Source organism: Dreissena polymorpha, chromosome 1 (genome assembly GCF_020536995.1).
Source record: "Dreissena polymorpha isolate Duluth1 chromosome 1, UMN_Dpol_1.0, whole genome shotgun sequence".
NCBI classification, from domain to species: Eukaryota; Metazoa; Mollusca; class Bivalvia; order Myida; family Dreissenidae; genus Dreissena; species Dreissena polymorpha.
Genome location: NC_068355.1, coordinates 2,773,952 through 2,796,188, shown reverse-complemented (window position 1 = coordinate 2,796,188; position 22,237 = coordinate 2,773,952). Strand labels below are relative to the sequence as shown.

Here is a 22,237-nt window from a genome sequence, read left to right as displayed (position 1 = left end):
TATGCACATGCATTAAGCCCAGTTTTCTGAGAAGGAGCCTACAAAGAAAGATTTCTGACTTACACCAAATGAATGTAACTTACGTGGACAGTGAGAAATTGCTCGTCAGCTTTAAACAGCTGCATGCCATTGGTGAACTTGGACAATGATGGATCGTAGTAGTATTTCAATGTAAATGTTTTCTCAATTCCATCCAGTTTCACAACAATCTGCACTTCCTGACAGCCCAAACATTCTGCGGATCTTTTATTGCGTCTAGATTGAAGTTCAGATTTGATTTTTGCAGGCGCTATAGGCACTTTACAATACAAGATATTGGAAGAGTTCACCTCTGCCAAGCATGACTCTGACTGGAAAATGGCATGTAAAAAATAGGTTAAATAAAATGTCTGAGAGGTCATATAATCAAATACATGTGCTATGAAATTTAATTGCTAAAAGAAAAAGTCAAAATATTTTATCATAAGGAAAATGTATCTCATCAACATTCACTAAACATATGCCTTCATTTTAATTGGAGTTTGTGTTTAAGTTCATTAAATTCATATTATTAAATGCAGATGAAGAAACTTTGTTCTTTCCATCACAGTCCTTAATTAAAATAACTTACACTTTCTGCTTCATAATTTTGAATAAACACTCTTGGATGTTGAGCATTGCGCAAGTTGTCCCCTGTCACTGTAAGAATGGTACCACCACTGTAACATAGACACCACAACATGAAAGTCTAAGACTGTCTGAACTTATACATCACAGTATTTTTATACCTGCACTTATGTTTTACAGAATGTTTACATCTAAATGTTTGAATTGCTGTATTTTTACATCTGAATTTCTGCATCACAATATTTATATTTAAACTTTTGTTTGTACAAATGTATTTTTATATCTGATTTTTTGCATTTTTTGTTATAGTTAACATTTAAACCGACAATCAAATAAATTGTATTACTGATTGATAAGAGTTGACACACACATGTAATGCTGCAGACACAAAAGGATCAAACATAGTATTCTAACCCTTAATATATGATTTTCACATGTCAAAATGCATGCCAGACTGTGTATTTGAGCTTCACTATAACGTTACCAATACACAACATGTTTTGGTAATTGAAACCAGTTTTTCAGCGTGCCACAATGTATGAATAAAGTAAATAATTAAAGGTAATTTACAAGCTGAAATTAAGTGCTAACAAGGTTTTACTATAGCCATATAAGGAAAAATGTTACAGCCATAGGCGGCATATTTTTCAAAAGACAGGCACCATTTTCAAACTCAGCCCAGATGTCATAAGAACAAATGTTCTGACCCAGTTTCATGGAAATTTGAACTAAAAATGTGACTTCTAGAGTGATAACAAGGTTATACTAAAGTCATATAAAGTAAAACGCCTCGCCCCCTGGCGGCCGTGTTTTTAAACAGACCGGAAAATGTTTCGAACTCGATATCATTGGAACAAAGGTTCTGACTCAGTTTCATGAAGATTGGACAATAAATGTGAAATCTTGAGTGTTAACAAGGTTTTTCTATAGTCATATAAGGAATACTGCTCAACCCCCTGGCAGCCATGTTTTTCTTCCAAAAGGAACCATTTTTTAACTCGTCCAAGATATCATAGGGACACATGTTCTGACCAAGTTTAATGAAGATTGGACTAAAAATGTGGCATCTAGAGTGTTAACAAGGTAAATGTTGACGACACAGGATGGACAAAAGGGGATCACAAAAGCTCACCATGAGCACATTAGGTAAGCTTAAAACATAAAGATAACATTCTATTTAGTGCATTTGTAATAAGAAAATACACTATTTACAGTTCAAGGTTAGCCTAGTGCATACATAAACTTTTTTGTTTTGGTAATGGTGAATAATTAAGATTTTCCAGTTTCTCTTAATACTCAATATAAATTTAATAATTTATTTTTGAAAATTTTGTTGCTGGTTTTCTAGACCTTAAAACATAGGGATTGCATTATATAGTGCTTATGGTAATAATAATAAAAGTTATAGTAAAAACATTCAGGTTTTGTTGTTGTAAAAATGAAGATTACCTCAGAAACCCACGTTGCGGATCGATGCTTTTTATTTCTGGGTTTTCTAAGAAGGAGAATGTGAACTCCGGTAAAATGTCAACATCATTCAACTCTACCTCAAAAGTTTCATTAATTGTAAAATCTCCTGTTGGTATTTGTCCACTTATAACATAATCCATCTTCCTGCAAATAAATAAAAAATTGCAAGAGGTGTGTATATTTGGCATAGAAAACGATAAAAACCTGTTACTGAACGTTTGTATACCAGTTTATCTAGATGTGTCACATACACAGAATACACCATCACTCATAATTGCATTGTAAAACATTTACGTAACCCCCTTCACCCAACTAGCATACATATCCACATTTTCTTTTGTCACACTTGAAAGTCTGCTTAATGGGTATTATTCAACAGTATTCCCAGTACTTTAAACAAGAGCACCGCATAACGGGTGCCACGCTCGGCTACGAAAGCTTGTCAATTTTTTTAAGAGGTCACAGTAAACTTGACCTCAAAGTTGTAGGTGGAAGCAGTTTGATTTTAGAGGCAATGTTAAGGTTTTTGTTAAAGTTTTATATAAGAGGTCACAGTGACCTTGACCTTTGACCAAGTGAACCAAAAATAGGTGTGGCATGTAGAACTCATCAAGGTGCAACTACATATGAAGTTTCAGAGTTGTAGGTGGAAGCACTTTGATTTTAGAACCTATGTTAATGTTTGATATTAGAGGTCACAGTGACCTTGACCTTAGACCTAGTGACCCAAAAATAGGTGTGGCGTGTAGAACTCATCAAGGTGCATCTACATATAAAGTTTCAAAGTTGTGGAAGCACTTTTATTTTAGAGTCAATGTTAAGGTTTTAGCACGACGCCTACGGCGGACAGCGGACGGCGGACGAGTTTGCTATGACGAAAGCTCAGGTTTTTTCCGAAAACAGCCTCGCTAAAAACTACCGGTACTGTACCTATTTATTGTCATGTTATAAAGGCTATATGACATCGACCTTTGTCCTGCTGGCCTCAATATCAATAAGCTTTTACCTTCATTATTTGTAATCATTTGTATGATTGTAGGTCAAAGGATTCTCTTGATATGTTGCAAATGGCCAATGGACCAACCTACCAACTGATGGACAAGTGCAAATACACAAACTCCCACACGCACACACGTCTCTTGGAAGCAATTGTTTGAAGAATACTTTGCACATAAACCACTCATTTACGGTCCCATATTTCCAGGGTTCTCCCAATACAAGTTTATCATAACCAAGCATTATTTTTTTTAGAAAAAAACTGGACACATACCCTGTACTGTTCTTAATAAGGGTGACATTGAATCCAATAAGATTTGTCTGTGATCTTTGAAGCTTAAGAGTTTCCAGAAATCTGTTCCCAATACCAAGGTTCTCCCCATACAAGGTTATTATGGTCCCACCTTTTCTAGGTCCATATTCTGGTTCGACATGTGTTATACTGGAGTTCTGGAGATAAAAAGGAATAGTATTACATATATGTACAATTAATTTGCTGTAACAGTTTTGTTCTTTCATATTTAAAAAACATAAGTTTATAAAGACAATAACTGATAGAAAAAAAAGTTGACATCAACATCAGCAACAAAATGCATAACAGCAGCAAAGTAAAGAATGGAAAGATTATCAGCACATTCTTTCTTGAAATGTAGACTGGCAATATAAATTACTATAATTAGACACAGAATGCTCATCTTCACTATGAATATGCATGAAATAATTGTGCTATTTATTAAATATTTCTCATTCACACAAAAAATAGTTTAAATATATATGATGTGATTAAATAAGAAAAAAAAGTGAGGCAAAAACATAAAGCAAGGAATTACATTTTAAGAGCACCATGTTGTTTCTTACCTTTAATATTAGTGACTGAATGTTAAGTGTGCGAGAAGAATGCCCAGGAATGCTAAATGTGGTGCTGTTTCCCATAGGTGATCCAGTTGCTTTACATTGGAACCTGTCATGAATTTGAACGTTTTTAATAATCAGAAAGATAAAGACTTTAGCTGTACGATGAAATAACAAGTGATGATTGTCAGGTGTGTGTTTGACACTAAAGAATGACTTACATCAGTTCTGCTTAATATATAAGAACGCATGGATCTAACACATTTTCAGGTTATATTATACTTGAGAAGATGAATTCACCAATTTTGTTAGAAAGTGTGGCTTCTGTAAACTTGTAACAAACTTGCTGGAAAAATTTAATAAAACAGGGTATGACAGCTTTCATATTTTTGTATCGCAAGCTTTTAATTGTACAAAAAACATTAAATATATTATTCAGAGTATTTTTACAAATATTATTACATAATTTCATCCTGTGTTGTTTCTAAGTCATGTAATTGGACAAATGGTGGATATTAAGAGAGTGAATATGATCAATAAGTTATCTTCAGTATTTATTAAATTTTTGTAAACTATTTATAATTGTTGTTCTCTTTTTCCCAAAAAAACCCCACATATTTGCAATATATATTAAGTAACATATATTTACCCAATCCGTACAGTACGCATAAAATCTAGAGGATCATCAGGTTCATATGTGATATTTTCTAAAATGAGTGAACAGGATTTTCCTGACACTGTCGCAGATGCGATTGGTTCTGTTTCCACAATACCAAACTCAATACCCATCATAGTCACATCCACTGTACCATTGTATGGACCATCTTCCGGTGAAATCTAAAGATCAAGCAAAATTAGTATTAATAGTGTACAAGTTATAAAAAGAAATGATAAATTTTATTTTCTACAATTACTTTACTACAATTGATGCTACAATGCCAAAGCTGGTCCAGATTATGCTTAGGTAATGAAAATATTGAGTATTTTCAACTGTCAACAAAAATTAGTAACCAAAATATAAGTGATTATTATCAATTGATTAAAATTAGTATTCTTGTTAATAAAATAGACAAAGCACAATTTAGCATATTAACAATAACGGCTTAAAACCTGAGAAAACTATATTTTATTTAACTCTGTAGAAAGATTACATCTCCACTTCACATCAAGATCAAATACAGCAGGTATTTCCTCATTTTCTCATTTGACTATACTATATGCTATACTAAACTTAAATACCTTTGTTATTGTGGGAGCCCCACAAGTTGCATGACTAAGGTCATCTTTAAACATGCATCCATTTGTTCTGTCCCAGACACAATTATATCTTGAAGTGTTCAAACCCTTGCAGTAATTACAGTATCCCTCAGCCAACTTTGAGCAGTTGTAGATTGTGACTGGAAAATATAAAATGTATTATCAAACATTGTCATGACAAAAAGTATTTATATAACCCCTTACCTATCATATCCACATCTATACCTTTTCTAGTCCCTTAGAAAATGTAATTTAAGATAATGCTTATTTAAATCGATTTAAGGTTTTAAGGAATCATTTCCAAACCTATGGTACTGATGAGCAGTAAACAGCATAAAACCAGAACAGACTGCTAGTATTAACTCACAGGCTGTTCCAGTTTAAAGCTGGTTTTAAATAGCCATTTTCACTTACTTTTGAGTGGGAAAAGGTTAAGCATGATTCCATGTGTTTGCTGATTAACAAAATTTTATTTCATTACTTGGTGGGTGTTCTTTTGGGGTATCATCATATACTGTGAAACCATTATTATTCGTCAGGCATTAATTGTTGTCTATTTCGTCAGTGGACTGAGTGACGAATTTAAAATTCTAACAAATAATTATGTCCAATGTTTAAACAAAATTGAGACTGAATAACTGTACGCATTAGACATTAAAACTCAATGTAATCTACGCATACATACTTTGTCTGTTACGTAATCAAGATAAATCTGGTTTTGACACAAAGAGGTGCACATTATACAGTACTTAACTTAACTTGTCAATAGAATAAAATAATAAGGGCCCATAACTATCACCTGATAACAAAAGATTATTTCATTGGCATGTGACAATTAAACAGGACTCCAAAGTGTCCTCCGTTTTCCCCGCCACCATTTGTCGCAACCACAAATCTGCGATTATTGCGGACATGTACTACAAACAAATTGGTTATTGACTGACACAATGTTTTAATCAAAATTGTATAGTCGCACATTTAAGACAAGCAACAGATTACCAATACAATACAGGGCAATACATACAAGACAAACATTCAACGAATAAAAATTTCTAAAACTAGGGCCACCACTTTAAAATGGTGCATGCAAATGACAGGGGTTTAAAATGGTTTTATGGCTTTGCTTCTAAAAAGCAATTAAACAATAAGAAGAAGATTAAATTGCAATATTAAAATTATTCAGTTGTTATGATAAACTAGAGACACAGAATAACAACTTTCCGAGGCAAGAGGAAATAAAATTAATATATGTATCATGTAAAACCCTCCTCATTGAGAAGCTTTTAGAACCTAGCGCACACATTTCATATTATTGACAAGCTTTCAGATTCTAGCGCACAAACGTCATATTATTGACAAGCTTTCAAAACCCAGCATACAGATTTCATATTATTGACAAGCTTTCAGAACCTAGCGCACAAACTTCATATTATTTACAAGCTTTCAAAACCTAGCGCAAAATTTTCATATTATTCACAAGCTTTCAAAATCTAGAACACATATTTAATATTATTGACAAGCTTTCAGAACCTGGCATACAGATTTCATATTATTGAAAAGCTTTCAAAACCTGGCACACAGATTTAATATTATTGACAAGCTTTCAGAAACTGGCATACAGACTCAATATTATTGACAAGCTTTCAGAACCTAGCATAAATATTCCATATTATTGACAAGCTTTCATAACCAAGAATACAGATTACTTATTATTGACAAGCTTTCATAACCAAGCATACGGATTCCACATTATTGACACGCTTTCAGAACCTAGCATAGAGATTACTTATTATTGACAAGCTTTTTAGAACCTAGCATACAGATTCCTTATTATTGACAAGCTTGCATAACCAAACATACAGATTCCACATTATTGACAAGCTTTCAGAACATAGCATACAGATTCCTTATTATTGACAAGCTTTTAGAACCTAGCATACAGATTCCATATTATTGAAAAGCTTTGAGAACCTAGCATACAGATTCCATATTATTGATAAGCTATCAGAACCTGGCATACAGATTCCATTTTATTGACAAGCTTTGAGAACCTAGCATACAGATTCCATATTATTGAGAAGCTATCAGAACCTGGCATACAGATTCCATATTATTGACAAGCTTTCAGAACCTAGCATACAGATTCCATATTATTGAGAAGCTTTCAGAACCAAGAATACAGATTCCATATTATTGACAAGCTTTGAGAACCTAGCATACAGATTCCATATTATTGACAAGCTTTCAGAACCTGGCATACAGATTCCATATTATTGAGGAGCTTTCAGAACCTAGCATACAGATTCCATATTATTGACAAGCTTTCAGAACCTGGCATACAGATTCCATATTTTTGAGAAGCTATCAGAACCTGGCATACAGATTCCATATTATTGACAAGCTTTCAGAACCTGGCAAAGAGATTCCAATCATTCCATATTATTGACAAGCTTTCAGAACCTAGGGCACATATTCCAGTCCAGTGTAATGAATATAAGGTGGAGGTTGTAAACTAGAATGTAAAATTATGCAGTACATATCTTGGCTGAATATGCATTATACTCATATTGTTTATAATCAACTCATTTAAAATTCATATTCAAGCTACATAGACAAAAATGCACATGAACAACTTAATATGATTAGCATCATTCCTTGAATTTAAAATCCTGTACGCTAAAAAGGGTTGGACAAGTTTGTCAGACAAGTTTTTGTCAGGGGCAGACATCTTTGATAATTTGAAAGTACCCCCTCTACTTGGGGGGTTGGTGTGGGGAGCAAATATAATCTGTTTGAATATTCTGAATAATAAATGATGTTTGCCAATCATAGAATTCTTAATTAATTTTGAATATTTCCAATTCTTTAGAAATGTCTAACAAATTTGTTCCTCATCTGTTTCTCTATTTTCAAAACAGTTTGTGTTACTTATTTGAAGGAATAACAAATATATAACTAATACAAAATATCTTGTTTACCTGTGTAGTTGTTATAATCATCCAGATCCACCCACAAATCAACAGTAGAACTACTGTTTGAGTACTTCACGGATATCTTCTTGTGCAATTTGCTGACAGTTATCTGCAGAAATATTGTATTATTTCATAAATAACTAAATCACCTTGATACCAACTATCGATAATAATAAACACGTGTTAACTAGATATTTGTCCCATACGATTCAAGTGCCTCTAAATTAATTTAAGTCAAAACTGTCGCTTTAATAAATGTTTAATATTAATTTTCAAAGTGGGGTAACATGATTTTGGTAAATAAGAAATTGACATAAGCAACACATTTTTAAGAAGCAACAGGTTTGTTCACGAACAAGACTGCCACTCCAGCACCTCCTCTCTGAATCAGCTGTATTTAAGGGAAAATAACTACAGAATGTATCACAGGAAAAGAAACAGTTTCATGCACATCTGCATTTCGTGGTAATAGCATGTTTGAAATTTACATATACTCAACTGAGAAAATGTTTAACATTTTGTACAACAGCCTGTGCTTTTTATGGACTACTTACTGATCTGGTAATATAGCATGTCAGTTGAGATGAAGCTGCAACACATGGGGTCTCCCCGAAGTCTTCAACACTCAGCCTAAATTTAATGTTCTGTAAAACAATAAATGCAATGAACGATTGTAACAAAGTGATGTATCAATCAAACATTACAACAAAAGAGAAACACAAAAGTTGATTAAATGGTAAATTTATCTGAATCATGGTCAATTTGCTATACTTTGATTCTTACTCATATGATCTTCTTGAAAAAACATTAAGACATGTTTTCGAATTCATTTGAAAGTTTTACCTATCATATGTAGACAACACGTTTTCTAAATTTAGTAAAGGTTGTGTGACACATTTAGAAAACACAGTTGGATCAATTAAAAAAAAATTCTTTAAGAAAATAATTCATTAAGTCATTTAAAATGGTAAAAAAACAAAACAAGAAAGGGTAAGATTGTCAGCAACTTAAGTTCAGAAGACTATATTCTTCAATCAAATCCATCACCAACCACCCTGTACACATACTTTTGAAAAAAAAATAACTTATATATATGTCAGTCTGTACACATACAAAGCAAAATACATACACTTGAATTGGTGAGTACGTCATTGTTCACATTGATTGTCAGTGAACGATTGGTTCCACTCGGAAGGTAGAGCTGGTCCTTGTGGTTTGAGAGCCGTGGACACGTAGCATTGCTTAACTGTAATGTAATGAAGATGCATTTAGCATTTGTCTTGATTGTTCATTTTATAAGTATGCTTGAAAGAAAGCCTTGATGAAGGTCAGTTTTGTATGTTGTTCCAAAAACCGTAACTAATTTGGTAGCAAATAATGAATACTTACTACGTTTAAGCATTTAAATTACCATAAACAAAGAAAGATTTCTTTTTCAGATCACTTTTTCAAATATAATCCTAAAGTTATAAACATGCTCTATGAATGCAATGAAATGTTTATTCATTTTATGCCTCAATGTAACAGCAATAGTCTTCCCAATCAGTATGGCAATGTGTTAAATAGTTTTTTTCCGAAATTTCATAGAAATATTATAGAATACATAGAGTATCATTATGGAACATAGCAATAGAATTCCAAAAAGAAGACCAATATTGTATTAAAACTTGTAAAAAACAGTACCAAGCAATAGCTTTCAATAAAAGAAGAGTAAAAGAAGACAGAACATTGTATTCTATCTTTCCCAAATGATCTAAAATGTCATTTAGGGTTATTATTCTGAACTAGTGCATACATGAAGCAAAACAAGATTTTAGATAAATCAAACCTACACTAACAGCATGTTGACAGGCTGCATTCAGTGGACGACATTGTCCTTCCAATGGGCACCAGGTACATTTGGCACCTTCTGTGCTTGTGCACTCCCCACAACTGATGAGATGCAAAACTTTTGCATAACCATGTTTTCACAAAACAAGTATCTGGTATAAAATATCCTTTTTATTGGGTCCCCTATCTTATTATTTTTAGTATTCACAAGACCTCATCAAAATTGATCTTTCAGTTAAACTTATCAGCTGGATATTGCAGCTTTTTACAAAATTCAGTAGCAGTAGTTTTTTGAGTATAGTATGTTAATGAGGTAAGAGTACTGAGACACATTCTTGCTTCTCACATTAGGCAGCCATAGGGGTGGAAGGACCTAATAAGATTTGTAACTCACTCGCACGCAAGCACAAAGATTTAACCTAACTAGAGCTTTGTCACAGAGGTGACATATACCCCCACGTGCCGCATTGACACAGAATATTTTGCATGTTGTCTTAAAACAAACAGCGGACACTATGCTTAATGTTTAAAACACATTAAGTGACCCCGTGACCGTGTTTTGGACCGGGCATGGCCCATATTCGAACTTGACCTACACATCATCTAGATACAACTTCTGACCAAGTGTGGTGAAGATCGGATGAAAACTACTTGAAATAGAGAGCGGACTCCATGCTGAATGCGAAAAACATACTAAGTGACCCGTGACCTAGTTTTTGATTTGGCATGGCCCATGTTCAAACTTGGCCTTAAGATCATCTAGATAAAACTTCTGACCAAGTTTGGTGAAGATCGAATGAAAACTGTTTAAATTAAAGAGCGGACACCATGCTGAATGTTTAACAAACACAATAAGTGACCCAATGACCTAGTTTTTGACCCGGCATGACCCATATTCGAACTTGACCTAGACATCATCTAGATACAACTACTGACCAAGTTTGGTGAAGATCGGATTAAAACTACTTGAATTAGAGAGCGGACACCATGCTCAATGTTTAAAACGCACTAAGTGACCCCGTGACCTAGTTTTTGACCTGCCAAGACCCATGTTCAAACTTGGCCTAGACATCATTTAGATACAACTTCTGACCATGTTTGGTGAAGCTTAGATGAAAACAACTTGAATTAGAGAGCGGACACTTAATACGGACCGACAGACAGACCGACAGACATGTTCACTCTTATATACCCATCTAAACTTTGTTTGTGGGGGTATAATGACCTTGTTTTTTTCAAGCATATTACCCAGATTCCACTTTTGGCTACATATTGTCAAGATGAAAGTTTTGATCCAGTTTCATCAAGATTGAGTCATAAATAAGGCATCTAGAAAGTTAACTTGGACTTTCTAAAATTTGATCTCGTGACCTATTTTTTATCATATGTAACACAGATTCAAACTAGGCCTAGATTGTATCAATATAAATCATATGACAAAGTTACATTAAACTCATTCTAGTTTTTTAAGCAAAAGTGAGCTTGACCTTGGCCACAAATGTAACATCAGGCTAGGTCTGCATGTAAGCTTTTTACATACAAAATGCCAACATAATTTATGTTTGAAGATTTACTTAAATGATTGATTTTATTCATGCCATTGACCCAACTGTCCCCGTAAAGCAATGAAATTCCATAGATTATTTGTATAATTGCAACTTTCCTAGTATTGCATCTTAAACAATTTGAACCATTGAATACTGCATGTCATAATAGTACCTATACTCAGTTCTTAAACATCGTTTGCAAGTTTTTGTTGAATTAATAATTTTGAGTAAATAAAGCATGCATATACTTGTCTTTTATTAATCCTTTTATTTCTTACCGGTATTTAAATAATTTAAAAACAACATAATACTCAAAACTAAAATACACACAATACAAAATATTTAACTATAGTTATACAGGTCAATGGCTTGTACCAAACTTATATGATTGTTTAAAGCATTAATAAACATGCCTATTGTTTACCACTTTTTTTGACAACTAATCATTTCTGTCACACCAATACCCCCTTTGGTCATGAATATCTTCTTGATATGGACTTAAGTCAGGGTTGCAAACATATGTGTATTTTCAGGACAAATTAAATTGGTAATTAACAACGAGGGCAAACAATGCATTAATAAAATATCATGGTTTGTACTGTGTTTTTTTTCAATCACATCTAAGTTTTGTTTTTTATATTTGACTGTAAATCGGACGGAACCATTAACCATATTGGTAGTATCCTGTCATATCTATGAATAACAATTCTTTAAAGCATGTAAGCGCTTGGACTATAGCTATAGTGGAAGTCAAAACTTAATTCAGAAAAAAATCAAGCAACCTTAAAGCAAGCAAAGTTTTATCCAAGTACAAGTAGTAAATTTAATAACACACAAGTTTAAACGTACTTCTTGAAGTTCACACATTCATAAATGAGGAATGGAGCTTCAGTCAGCAGAACGTGTGTATTATTCACTTTAACACCAAACTGCAGCATCAGTGTCAGTTGAACATTGTTTTGAACTGGAATGACTAAAACAATTTAAAAAAACGACTATAATAAATGTGTTAATTGTGTACCTACCATTTTTCAACCATCAACACATAAGGGATACTTCTTCATATCATTATGAAGAATGAATTAAATTTCACAAATGATTAAAGAAACAAGTGTGCCATGATTGCCCTTTAGTGCTCACCTTAGTTCATGGGCACCCATGGCTGAAAAAATACTTCAACGTGTTATCCAGTTTTTTACCACAAATGTCCAAAATTAAAACATGGCTTATATATTGTCAAGATAAACATTCTGAACAAGTTTTATCAGGATTGAGTCATAAATGTTGCCCTACAGTGGTAACAAAGGTTTTATAAGATTTGACCTGTTGATTTAGTTTTTCTATGCACATTACCCAGTTTTAAACACAGAATATGTATTGCAAAACTCTACATTTGACTAAGTTTCATCAATATTGAATAATTACTTTGGATTTGGGAGTTGACAAAAGGTTATTTGAAGATTTGACATAGTGCCATAGTTTTTGGACACATGTAAAATATATTTGATATAATCCCAGAAAATGTCAAGATAAGGAAAAATGCTCCGCTCAAAGGTGGACATGTTTTCCACCAACTGGAACCATTTTCTTGCCACGTTTAATGATTATCAGAAAATAAATGTGATCTCTAGAGTGTTGACAAGGTTTTACTATAGGCACTATAGGCATATTAAGAAAAATGCCCCGTCCCCTGGGGGCCGTGTTTTTCAACCAACCGGAATCATTTTCGAACTCGTCCGAGATATAATGGGGACGAATCTTCTAAGTTTCATGAAGATCTGAAATAAATGTGGCCTCTAGCAAAGCCCTGGTGGGGGCACAGGGGGTTAACCCCATTGAGGCTCCAGAAATTTAGCCAATTAGAAACCTTTTTAAGTAAGTTAAAAATTAAAAAAATATATATATAGATTGCTATTCATAGCTTTATTGCGATTCCAATTCTGACAACGTGGTATCGAAGAAGACATCTCGAAGTCCGACAGCTGTAAACTTCACAAACTGCATATCTGGTTTATTACAATACTTTGCAGGTGGTTTTTATTGAGTTACTTGAACTAGCGTCTGCCAATAGGGTATCTACCCCACCCACCCCACTAAAAGTGACTCAACGAGTTTACGCAATATGGAAAAATGGCCTCGGCAGCGAGCCAAAAAACCGGAATTCCCGGAAAACTTTCACCCTTGTATGCAGCCATATTATGAAATATGCCCCGCCCCCTGGCGGCCATGTTTTTAAAGGAACCGTAATAATTTTCGAACTCGTCCAAGATATCGTTGAGACAAATCTTCTGACAGAATTACACGAGGATTGGACAATAAATGTGACCTCTATAGTGTAAACAAGGCAAATATTGACGCAACAAGACGGACAAAAAGCGATCATAAAAGCTCACCATGAGCACATTGTGCTGGTGAGCTAAAAGCAATAGCTTACAAGCACTAAAAAATTATATACTTTTCTATGAGTTAAATAAATATTTCATCATTCACTGAAAATAATTTTATTTTATTTTTATTGTATGCTTTGGTACAATAAAAAAACAGGCAATCGCAAAAAATACTTTAATGTCTTTGTTAGTGTATAAGGACATCATCTAAACATGCGCTAAAAAAGTCTCTACTTTTATGAGTAGGTTATGGTCACAATGTTTAACAATAGACTTATAAGAAAAACTGCCCTAACATTTCATTACCATACTTTTAAACAACTAACTATAATTGTCAAGATACATAGCAGTTTTTAATGTTTTGAGCAAATCACAAAAAGTGGGTTGAAAATAGTGACTTTGACTTTTCAAATGGTTTTACTTCAGCCACATAAGGAAAACTGCCCTGCCTCTTGGGCGATAAATGTGACCATTAGATTGTGTTGTCTTTAATTTGACATATAATCCTGGTTTTTTTTCACCTCAACTTACCCAGTATCAATATTGGCAAAGATACTATTGTGACTATTGTTTTGACCAAGTTCAATACAGATTGCGATAAATGCAGCTTTTTTAATCTTCAAAAGCTGTTTCTTTTATTTGACTTTGTGACCTAGATTTTGACTCCACATGTCCTTATTTTGAAATAAGCTGAGGTTGAGGCAACTGTTCCTACAAAATTTCATGACGATTGGGCAATGCATGTGGCCTATGGAGTGTTAACAAGGCAAATGTTGACAATTGACATGCATGACGCATGAGAGACCAAAAGTCATCAAAAAAGCTCACTATGAGCATGCTTAAAGTTCTGTTCAGCATTTTACTTACATACAGGTAATTCTTTAATGTAAAACACACTAAGATGCATATTGAAGTCAATGCAAAATTTTAACACACAAGTTTCCCACCATTCATATTGCATGTGAACATTGCACCATTTCTGGTTGCATTTGTGATTGTTCCATTTGATCGACAAAAGTATTGATACATCGGACCATCAGGCTGACTCGGTGAAGGTCTCAATTGAATGACAACCTGAAACAGAAAAATGTTTGAACTGAATGTGATCTGTTAAGCATGCTTCAATAATAATAACAAGAGATGTGTTTGTCAGAAACACAATGCCCCCTATTGCGCCGCTTTGAAGCCATACATTTGACCTTTGACCTTGAAGGATGACCTGTCACCACACAAAATGTGCAGCTCCATGAGATACACATGCATGACCAATATCAAGTTGTTATCTTCAATATTGCAAAAGTAATCACAAAACTTTAACCAAGGTTAAAGTTTTGGGACAGAATGACAAAATGACAGAGTGACAGAATGAAAGACAGACAAGCCAAAAACAATATACCCCCAATCATTCGATCCGGGGGCATAAAAAGTGGAATTTAAAAACCATACATATAAATTATAACAAAATTTAGGCAATAATGTATCACTTTTAAAGTGGATAATTTTTTTTTCAGATTTCAGTATTAATTTTGAAAAATTGAAAATTTGTAAGAAATTTTAGGAATGGTTTAGATAGGAAGTGTTGTTTAAAACCTAGTGAAATATTGTTGATGATGTAGCAAAACATAACTTGAACACAAAGAATTTTAATGCTTACATTATAGGCATTTTTCACTGTTGAATAAAATTGTGTCATTGTGTCGTATGAACAAATCTGCATGTAAACTACATTTGGACTCAAATCGTACATCAAATCATTTCTGTCTTCAGTTGTCAAAACACCTATATACTGTTTGATTCCAATAATGTCGCTTTAATGGTATTACCATTTGTATTCATTTGCTTCTTAATATTAAATCACGTAAACTTGTTTTATTAGTAGCACAGCCCCATTAATATTTTTATTTAGTACCGCCCTTGGAATTTGTTCACGTCATTATGTCATTATGGATTTTTGTGACGTCATACGACCGACTTTCCCAGTTGTAATCTACATGCATAGGTCATTGGGTTTATAATGTTCCATTTTATTTATATTTTCTCTCTGATAGGCGTTTCTTGTTTGATTTAATTATGTTTAATTGTTTTAGCAGTCACATAAACAACCAAGCTATGTAATATGGAATTTTTACACCCATTATTGCTGCTTCTTCCTGTATTTGCGCGATGATTATCTGAGAAATTAACTCTATGATTCTACATTCTCAAATCTTTTCTATAAAGAAGGAATGTAGTTGACAATTGTTAATAGTTTTATTTGATCGTTCGTCAAAAAGTTGTAATTCTGTTACTCTTGTATCTTCAATGCAATTGAGTAATTAAATAGTAATTAAATTGAATGCGTTTTAATTCCCTTTTATTATTGTTTAATTTGAGTTACAATGCTATGACGTTAAATTTTATTTACACTTAAATGTATTATGAATATTGCTGGGCCAAGTGTGAGGTTGAGCGCTCTATAACCAGGTTTAAACCCCCAATGCTTTGCATTGACCGTTCCAAGGCGGTGACCCCAGCTTTATTCATATTTTGTGTTTATGTTGGTTTGTATTGTGCTGTATTGTGCTGTTATGTACTGTTTGGGCAATCGGTCACTTGCCTTAAGTAAAGGACCAACTAATTGTTTTTAATGAAAATTCAATACTGCTCCAGCAGCTGGAGTTTCACTTCTTTATATTGGAAGAATAATACAAACAAAAAGGTATGTACATTTTGTATAATCAAATGGCAAAAATACAACTTAAGTAAACAGGTATGTACATTTTGTATAATCAAATGGCAAAAATACAACTTAAATATAAGTTACAGAGAAACAGTTTTTCCTCATTGCTCCAGACCAGCCTGCTCATCCATGCAAAAAAATTCAAGTTTGAAGTGGAGATCAACAGTTCTTATATATTATAGACCACCTTTACCTTTACATAACAGGTAATTAAAATACTAGCTGGTCCAATAGGTATACTATTCTTCCACTTCTTACAACATAACATTCTTTTTCTGTTATTCACCTATAAAATGACTGTGAAGACATATTTGATATTGAATAAAGAGAAATTGTGTAAGTGATAAGTTGCATATAAACCTTAATTTATCATAGTATGAAGCAAATTCTGACAAATGGTAAGTACAGAAGCTTAAATATTAGATGAAAATACTATCTAAAGATCAACATAAAGTAATTATAAAAAAAGTTTTTTTTTGTAAAACATGTCCCCTTTCTTGCAGATTTATCATGAAAATGATTTTTTTTACGTTTTATAGTACTGCAAGACCATTCGACCATGACATGTTTACCTCAAAATGAAAAGGAATTTTCTTTTATTGCCAAGTAACAGAAAAGCACTTCGTGTTATTATAGGTCAAAGGATTCTGGAAATGAGTTGTGGAAAAAAATCCATGTAAAAAGCTCAAGTGACCTTAACCTCTAATAAGCAAACAAATTTAGATGCTAGAAGATTAAACATTCTCTACATATGGTGTGAACACAATAGTTGTGTTTTAAGCCCATGTGACCTTGACCTATAACAGCTAACCTAATAATTGATACTAATCTCCCCTAAAGTCTAAGTACTTACCACAAAAATTTGCAAGATTGCAGGTGAAAGTGTTCTTGAGATATTAAAGGGAATCAAATATATTGTTAAAAGCCCATTTAATCCATAAGATCAGAAATATTGTTGGAACAAAATAGCTAATTCAATTAATTAATTCACAGGTTGCATTGAAACCTTAAAATTATATATTCACTATTCAAAGTCGAAAAAAGATATACATTCTATGTAGACTGGTCAGTACAATTAAATGTACCTGTAGACTACCAAAATGTCCATACCTTTCCTGAGCTAGATGTGGCCCCTTTTGGTTCTATGTCCAACGATATACAGGAAGTAAGGGATGATCGCCAGCATTCGCCAGTTTTATTACAGGAACAGTCAGACTGCAGAGAGGCTCTGATATAACAACTCTAAGCATTAAGTATGAGTAATTGCTTGCAACAAAAAACTAGAGCTTTGTCACAGACGTGACGAATACCGCCACATGCTCCATTGACATAGAATATTTTGCATGTTGTTTTCACAAAAAACAGCGGACACACATGCTCGATGTTGAAAACGCACTAAGTGACCCCATGTCCTAGTTTTTGACCTGGCATGGGCCATGTTCGAACTTGACATACATATCATCTAGATACAACTTTTGACCAAGGGTGGTGAAGATCGGATGAAAACTACTTGAATTAGAAAGCGGACACCATGCTCAATATTTAAAACGCACTAAGTGACCCCGTGACCAAGTTTTTGACCTGCCATGACCCATGTTCGAATTTGACAAGACATAATCTAGATACAACTTCTGACCAAGTTTGGTGAAGATCGGATAAAAACTAATTGAATTAGTGAGCGGACACCATGATGAATGTGTAAAACGCACTTAGTTACCCCATGACCTAGTTTTTGGCCTGGCATGGCCCATGTTTGAACTTGGCCTAGAGATCATCAAGATACAACTTCTGACCAAGTTTGATGAAGCTTGGATAAAAACTACTTAAATTAGAGAGTAGACATCATGCTCAAAGTTTAAAACACACTAAGTAACCCCGTGACCTAGTTTTTGACACGGCATGACCCATATTCGAACTTGACCTAGATATCATCAAGATACAACATCTGACCAAGTTTGGTGAAGATCGGATGAAAACAACTTGAATTAGAGAGCGGACACTTGATACGGACCGACAGTCCGACCGACCCAACGACAGACAAGCTCACTCCTATATACCCGCCTAAACTTCGTTTGTGGGGGTATAATTATATCAATAAATGAGATTTCATTGGGACAAATGCTCTAACCAAGTTTCAACAACATTCAAATTTAAATGTGACTTAACAAGCTTTTCTATAATTTTACCGATTGACCGAGTGTTTTACCTAACACGTCCAAATAGCGATTTGGGACTAATGGATAAAGTTTCATGAATATGGACAATTAATGTAGCCGCTTGAGTGTTCAAAAGGTAAATGTTGTCAACACAATGGAAAGTTTATGATTCACATTGCACTACAAACGACAGAAAAAAGGCAATCATAAAAGCTCAGCATAAGCACATTGTGCTCAGGCTGGCAAAAATGTATTCAGTTGAATAAAATTATCATTATAAAAAATAGCAATTGTGTAAATTAACAATGAGAAAAAAACACTAACAATTATAAAATTATATTAAACAAACATGGTAATTCTTTTAACTAAAGAGGCATTAATTTTATAAAAGTCTTTGCAAACTGTGAAAAATTCAGCTGGCATCTCTACTTATTTCAACACAAACAAATAATATAAGTGCAAAACATGTGTGTAGAAAGACAAACACTTTGACACGTTTTTATTTCACATGAAATGTTACGCAGAAGAGTCAAGAATTACTATCAACTTTGTTTTTTGCAGTAATTAAATATAAGCAAAGTTGAGTTGACGAAACTCAGCTGCATTAATAATGCATATTTGGTTATATTTAACTATATGGAAGCAAATGAGTTTTCACTGTATAGCTCCACACTTGAATGTTCCCTGTCACACACTAATATGCCAATCAATTTACTACAGTAGATTGGGTTTGAGTATAAAGTTTTAATTTGATAATTGACAATGCACTGATATCATGACAAATCCTTAAGACCTGGTTGTTGCTTGCACCACTATATCTCAGTATGCTTGAAACTTTATAGTTGTAACTTGAAAGCCCTCTTAAAGAGACTGCAGGTATGAAATAGTCTTTTAAGAAGGGTTTTCAAATTATGTCTAAACATTTTGCTATGATCTGCGCCTTAACATATGACCCATGAGCCTTGCTCTTATGAATGACTTTTCACTACAATTCTAGTTAATTTGCCATGCCATCTGAAAGATCTCCCATGCTGCACTAAAGAGTAAATGGCATTTTTTTGTTATGTCACATCAGAGCTTTAACAAAAAATCATGAAATTTGAACAAGCATTATGTTTCTAATGTGTGCTCATCTTGTTGTTCACTTCAAGTCTTTCATTATAATCCATTTATGAAAGACAAAAATACTAAATGCATACTGCTTAAAACGAATTTGTTCTACTTCATCTTAGACTTTTAAATGTAGCTTTGGCTTTGAAAATACTTTAGTATTGTCCTAGACTCCATTGTATCTGCATTATATCACTTTTATTTGAAAACCAGCTAGCCGAAAAAATCTAACCCACAAATAGAGTGCATATGTGAATGCACACGTGTAAAATGGCCCCTAATTTTAACAAATGTTAAAGTAGTTACCTAATGGACCTATATGGTCATTTAAATATGGGTAATACATGTTTCAAGTATAAATGAAATCCCTCTAGCCACCCCAAAAAACTAGCTAACCAAACAACTTAAACCTAGTTTTGATGCTGATGCCCATGCAATTGCAAGAAAATAGATTGCATTTTCTTTGATAAATCAAGCTGAAACACTGACAAATTTGATAATCTTATGATTAAGATCTTCAAAATTGGCATGACATTTGTGAAGATATAAATAGATAACTGTCTTTATTAAAATCAATTGAAATCAGTGAAATAAGAATTGCCATAAGAAATGTTCCTGAGCTCTGCTGTTAAATCAAATAATAATCGCTTTCAGTTTTTACAATTCTAACTTAAAGTTTCTTTAAGCAATAACAGTTGGTTAATCAAATTTATATGTTTCAATCTCTTTTATCTGAATGTTAATGGGAAAGTTTACAAACCGTTGTTCATAAATGCACCATCCACACAGGGGATTTTTTATTTTCATCACAATAGAGTCCACACAGTGGTTGCCAGCATATTCAACACATCGAGTGCTTGCATATTTGTTCAACTAAAAAAAAGTAAAAACAAACATTCATTTATAAGTTGGTTACAACAAAAAAACATTCATAAGTTGGAATAGTTCTTCAGGCATGCAGGTTTCCACACTGAACAGTGAGAATATTTAAAACAAAATGAAGGGAAATTATAAATACAGCTGCTGGTCCTGTCTGAAAGCTCTGTTTAATTATACAGACATTAACAAAAAGAACAGAAGAACAAAAGATGCAATTATATCAGTTATACATTAAAAGAATAAATCGTTAAGTCAATTTGTTAAACATCAGTTACAATCCGTCATGGCAATATGAAAAGATTTGCAAAAAATAAGATATTCAAGTTAATTGTAATTCATTCGTTCTTGATGTACATGGTTTAAAGATTCCCCTTGAACTTTGGGATTTATCATGGTGCTGTTCTTCAAGCATATCTGATTGATTAAAAGAAGCTTTATTGTATCAGTAAACTAAAATAAAGTCTAACCATACCTCATTCTTGGTCAGTACAAACAGAGAGTTAGCAATATCATTGTGCTGGTATAGACCCAAAATGGGTGAGTCTTGTACTTCAAATCTGTTGTACCTCATGTATGTGCCATCAGTATAGACAAACTGAAATGTAGCGATAAATTATTTTGATTAAATCGTTTAAACAAGTTACATTGTTTTCAATACATCTTTCATAAGAAACATATTTCAAATAATTGTTGAGTTTTTCTGTCTATGTTCAAATAAGAAAACTAGATAATAAACAAAAACCACAGCCTAACCTATAAGTAAACAGAAATATCAATTGCTTGTACATTAATATTTATATAAACACTTCAAAATGTTGAACCACCGTGAGACACTACTCCCAGGCAAACCAAATGAAAGCCATCATCTTCCTCCCATTTTCTGAAAAATAATCCCTGTTGTTTTGTGTTGTACCCCCCTCCCCCCTTCGAAACAAGTCCATCTGTGTGTCTGCGCATCTGTGGGAAGCTTCCTGTCTCCGGAATAACTTTGCCAAATATAAATGAATTTTTAAATAAGTGCATATACATGTCCAACATCACGATCCAACAAATCTTTTGTAACATCTAACTGCCAAAATAAAAAATCAAGCTCCTTCTAAAAAGTCAAAGTTCAAAGTTGGCTTAGAAAGTCATGTCTCAGTATAACTTTGCCATAATTATATTGACGGATTTTGAAATAACTTAGCACAAATGTTACTTATATCATACATTATTGTGTTGAAAGTACCCCCCCCCCCAAGGTCAAGGTCACACTAAAACATCAAAAGTCAAGTTTTTTCTTTATCAGCCTGTTTGTGACATAAACAGTTTGGAGACAAAAGTAGAATGTGGGGACATCACGGCTGTTAATCACGGGCGCCACCTCTTTTTGGCGATGTATGAATAAATGAACCAATGCAACTTGCGAGGTGGCGCTAATTTTCTTTTGAATTTTCAAGGATAATTCTGCTGGGTG

At 33.5% G+C, this 22,237-nt stretch overlaps 1 protein-coding gene and 2 long non-coding RNA genes across 3 annotated transcripts in view; all 3 read right to left on the bottom strand.

The window, feature by feature from the left end:
- The window catches only part of LOC127864895 (hepatocyte growth factor receptor-like), a 30,769-nt gene extending 28,553 nt beyond the window's left edge, over positions 1–2,216 (bottom strand). The window contains exons 1-3 of the mRNA XM_052404785.1: positions 2,056–2,216; positions 611–698; positions 84–350 (exon numbers count right to left, since the gene is read on the bottom strand). Of these exons, the coding sequence (XP_052260745.1) occupies positions 84–350; positions 611–698; positions 2,056–2,216 (516 nt within the window). The remainder of the gene's footprint in view (positions 1–83; positions 351–610; positions 699–2,055) is intronic.
- Positions 2,217–8,159: 5,943 nt separating this feature from the next.
- On the bottom strand, positions 8,160–10,066 carry LOC127868811 (uncharacterized). The gene is made up of 4 exons (XR_008044255.1): positions 9,986–10,066; positions 9,283–9,399; positions 8,708–8,797; positions 8,160–8,262 (listed from the first exon to the last, which is right to left on the bottom strand). It is a non-coding gene; the product is annotated as an uncharacterized LOC127868811 (long non-coding RNA).
- Positions 10,067–14,869: 4,803 nt separating this feature from the next.
- On the bottom strand, positions 14,870–20,777 carry LOC127868817 (uncharacterized). Its single transcript, XR_008044260.1, has 3 exons — positions 20,663–20,777; positions 17,747–17,864; positions 14,870–14,991 (listed from the first exon to the last, which is right to left on the bottom strand). It is a non-coding gene; the product is annotated as an uncharacterized LOC127868817 (long non-coding RNA).
- Between the last annotated feature and the right edge of the window lie 1,460 nt (positions 20,778–22,237).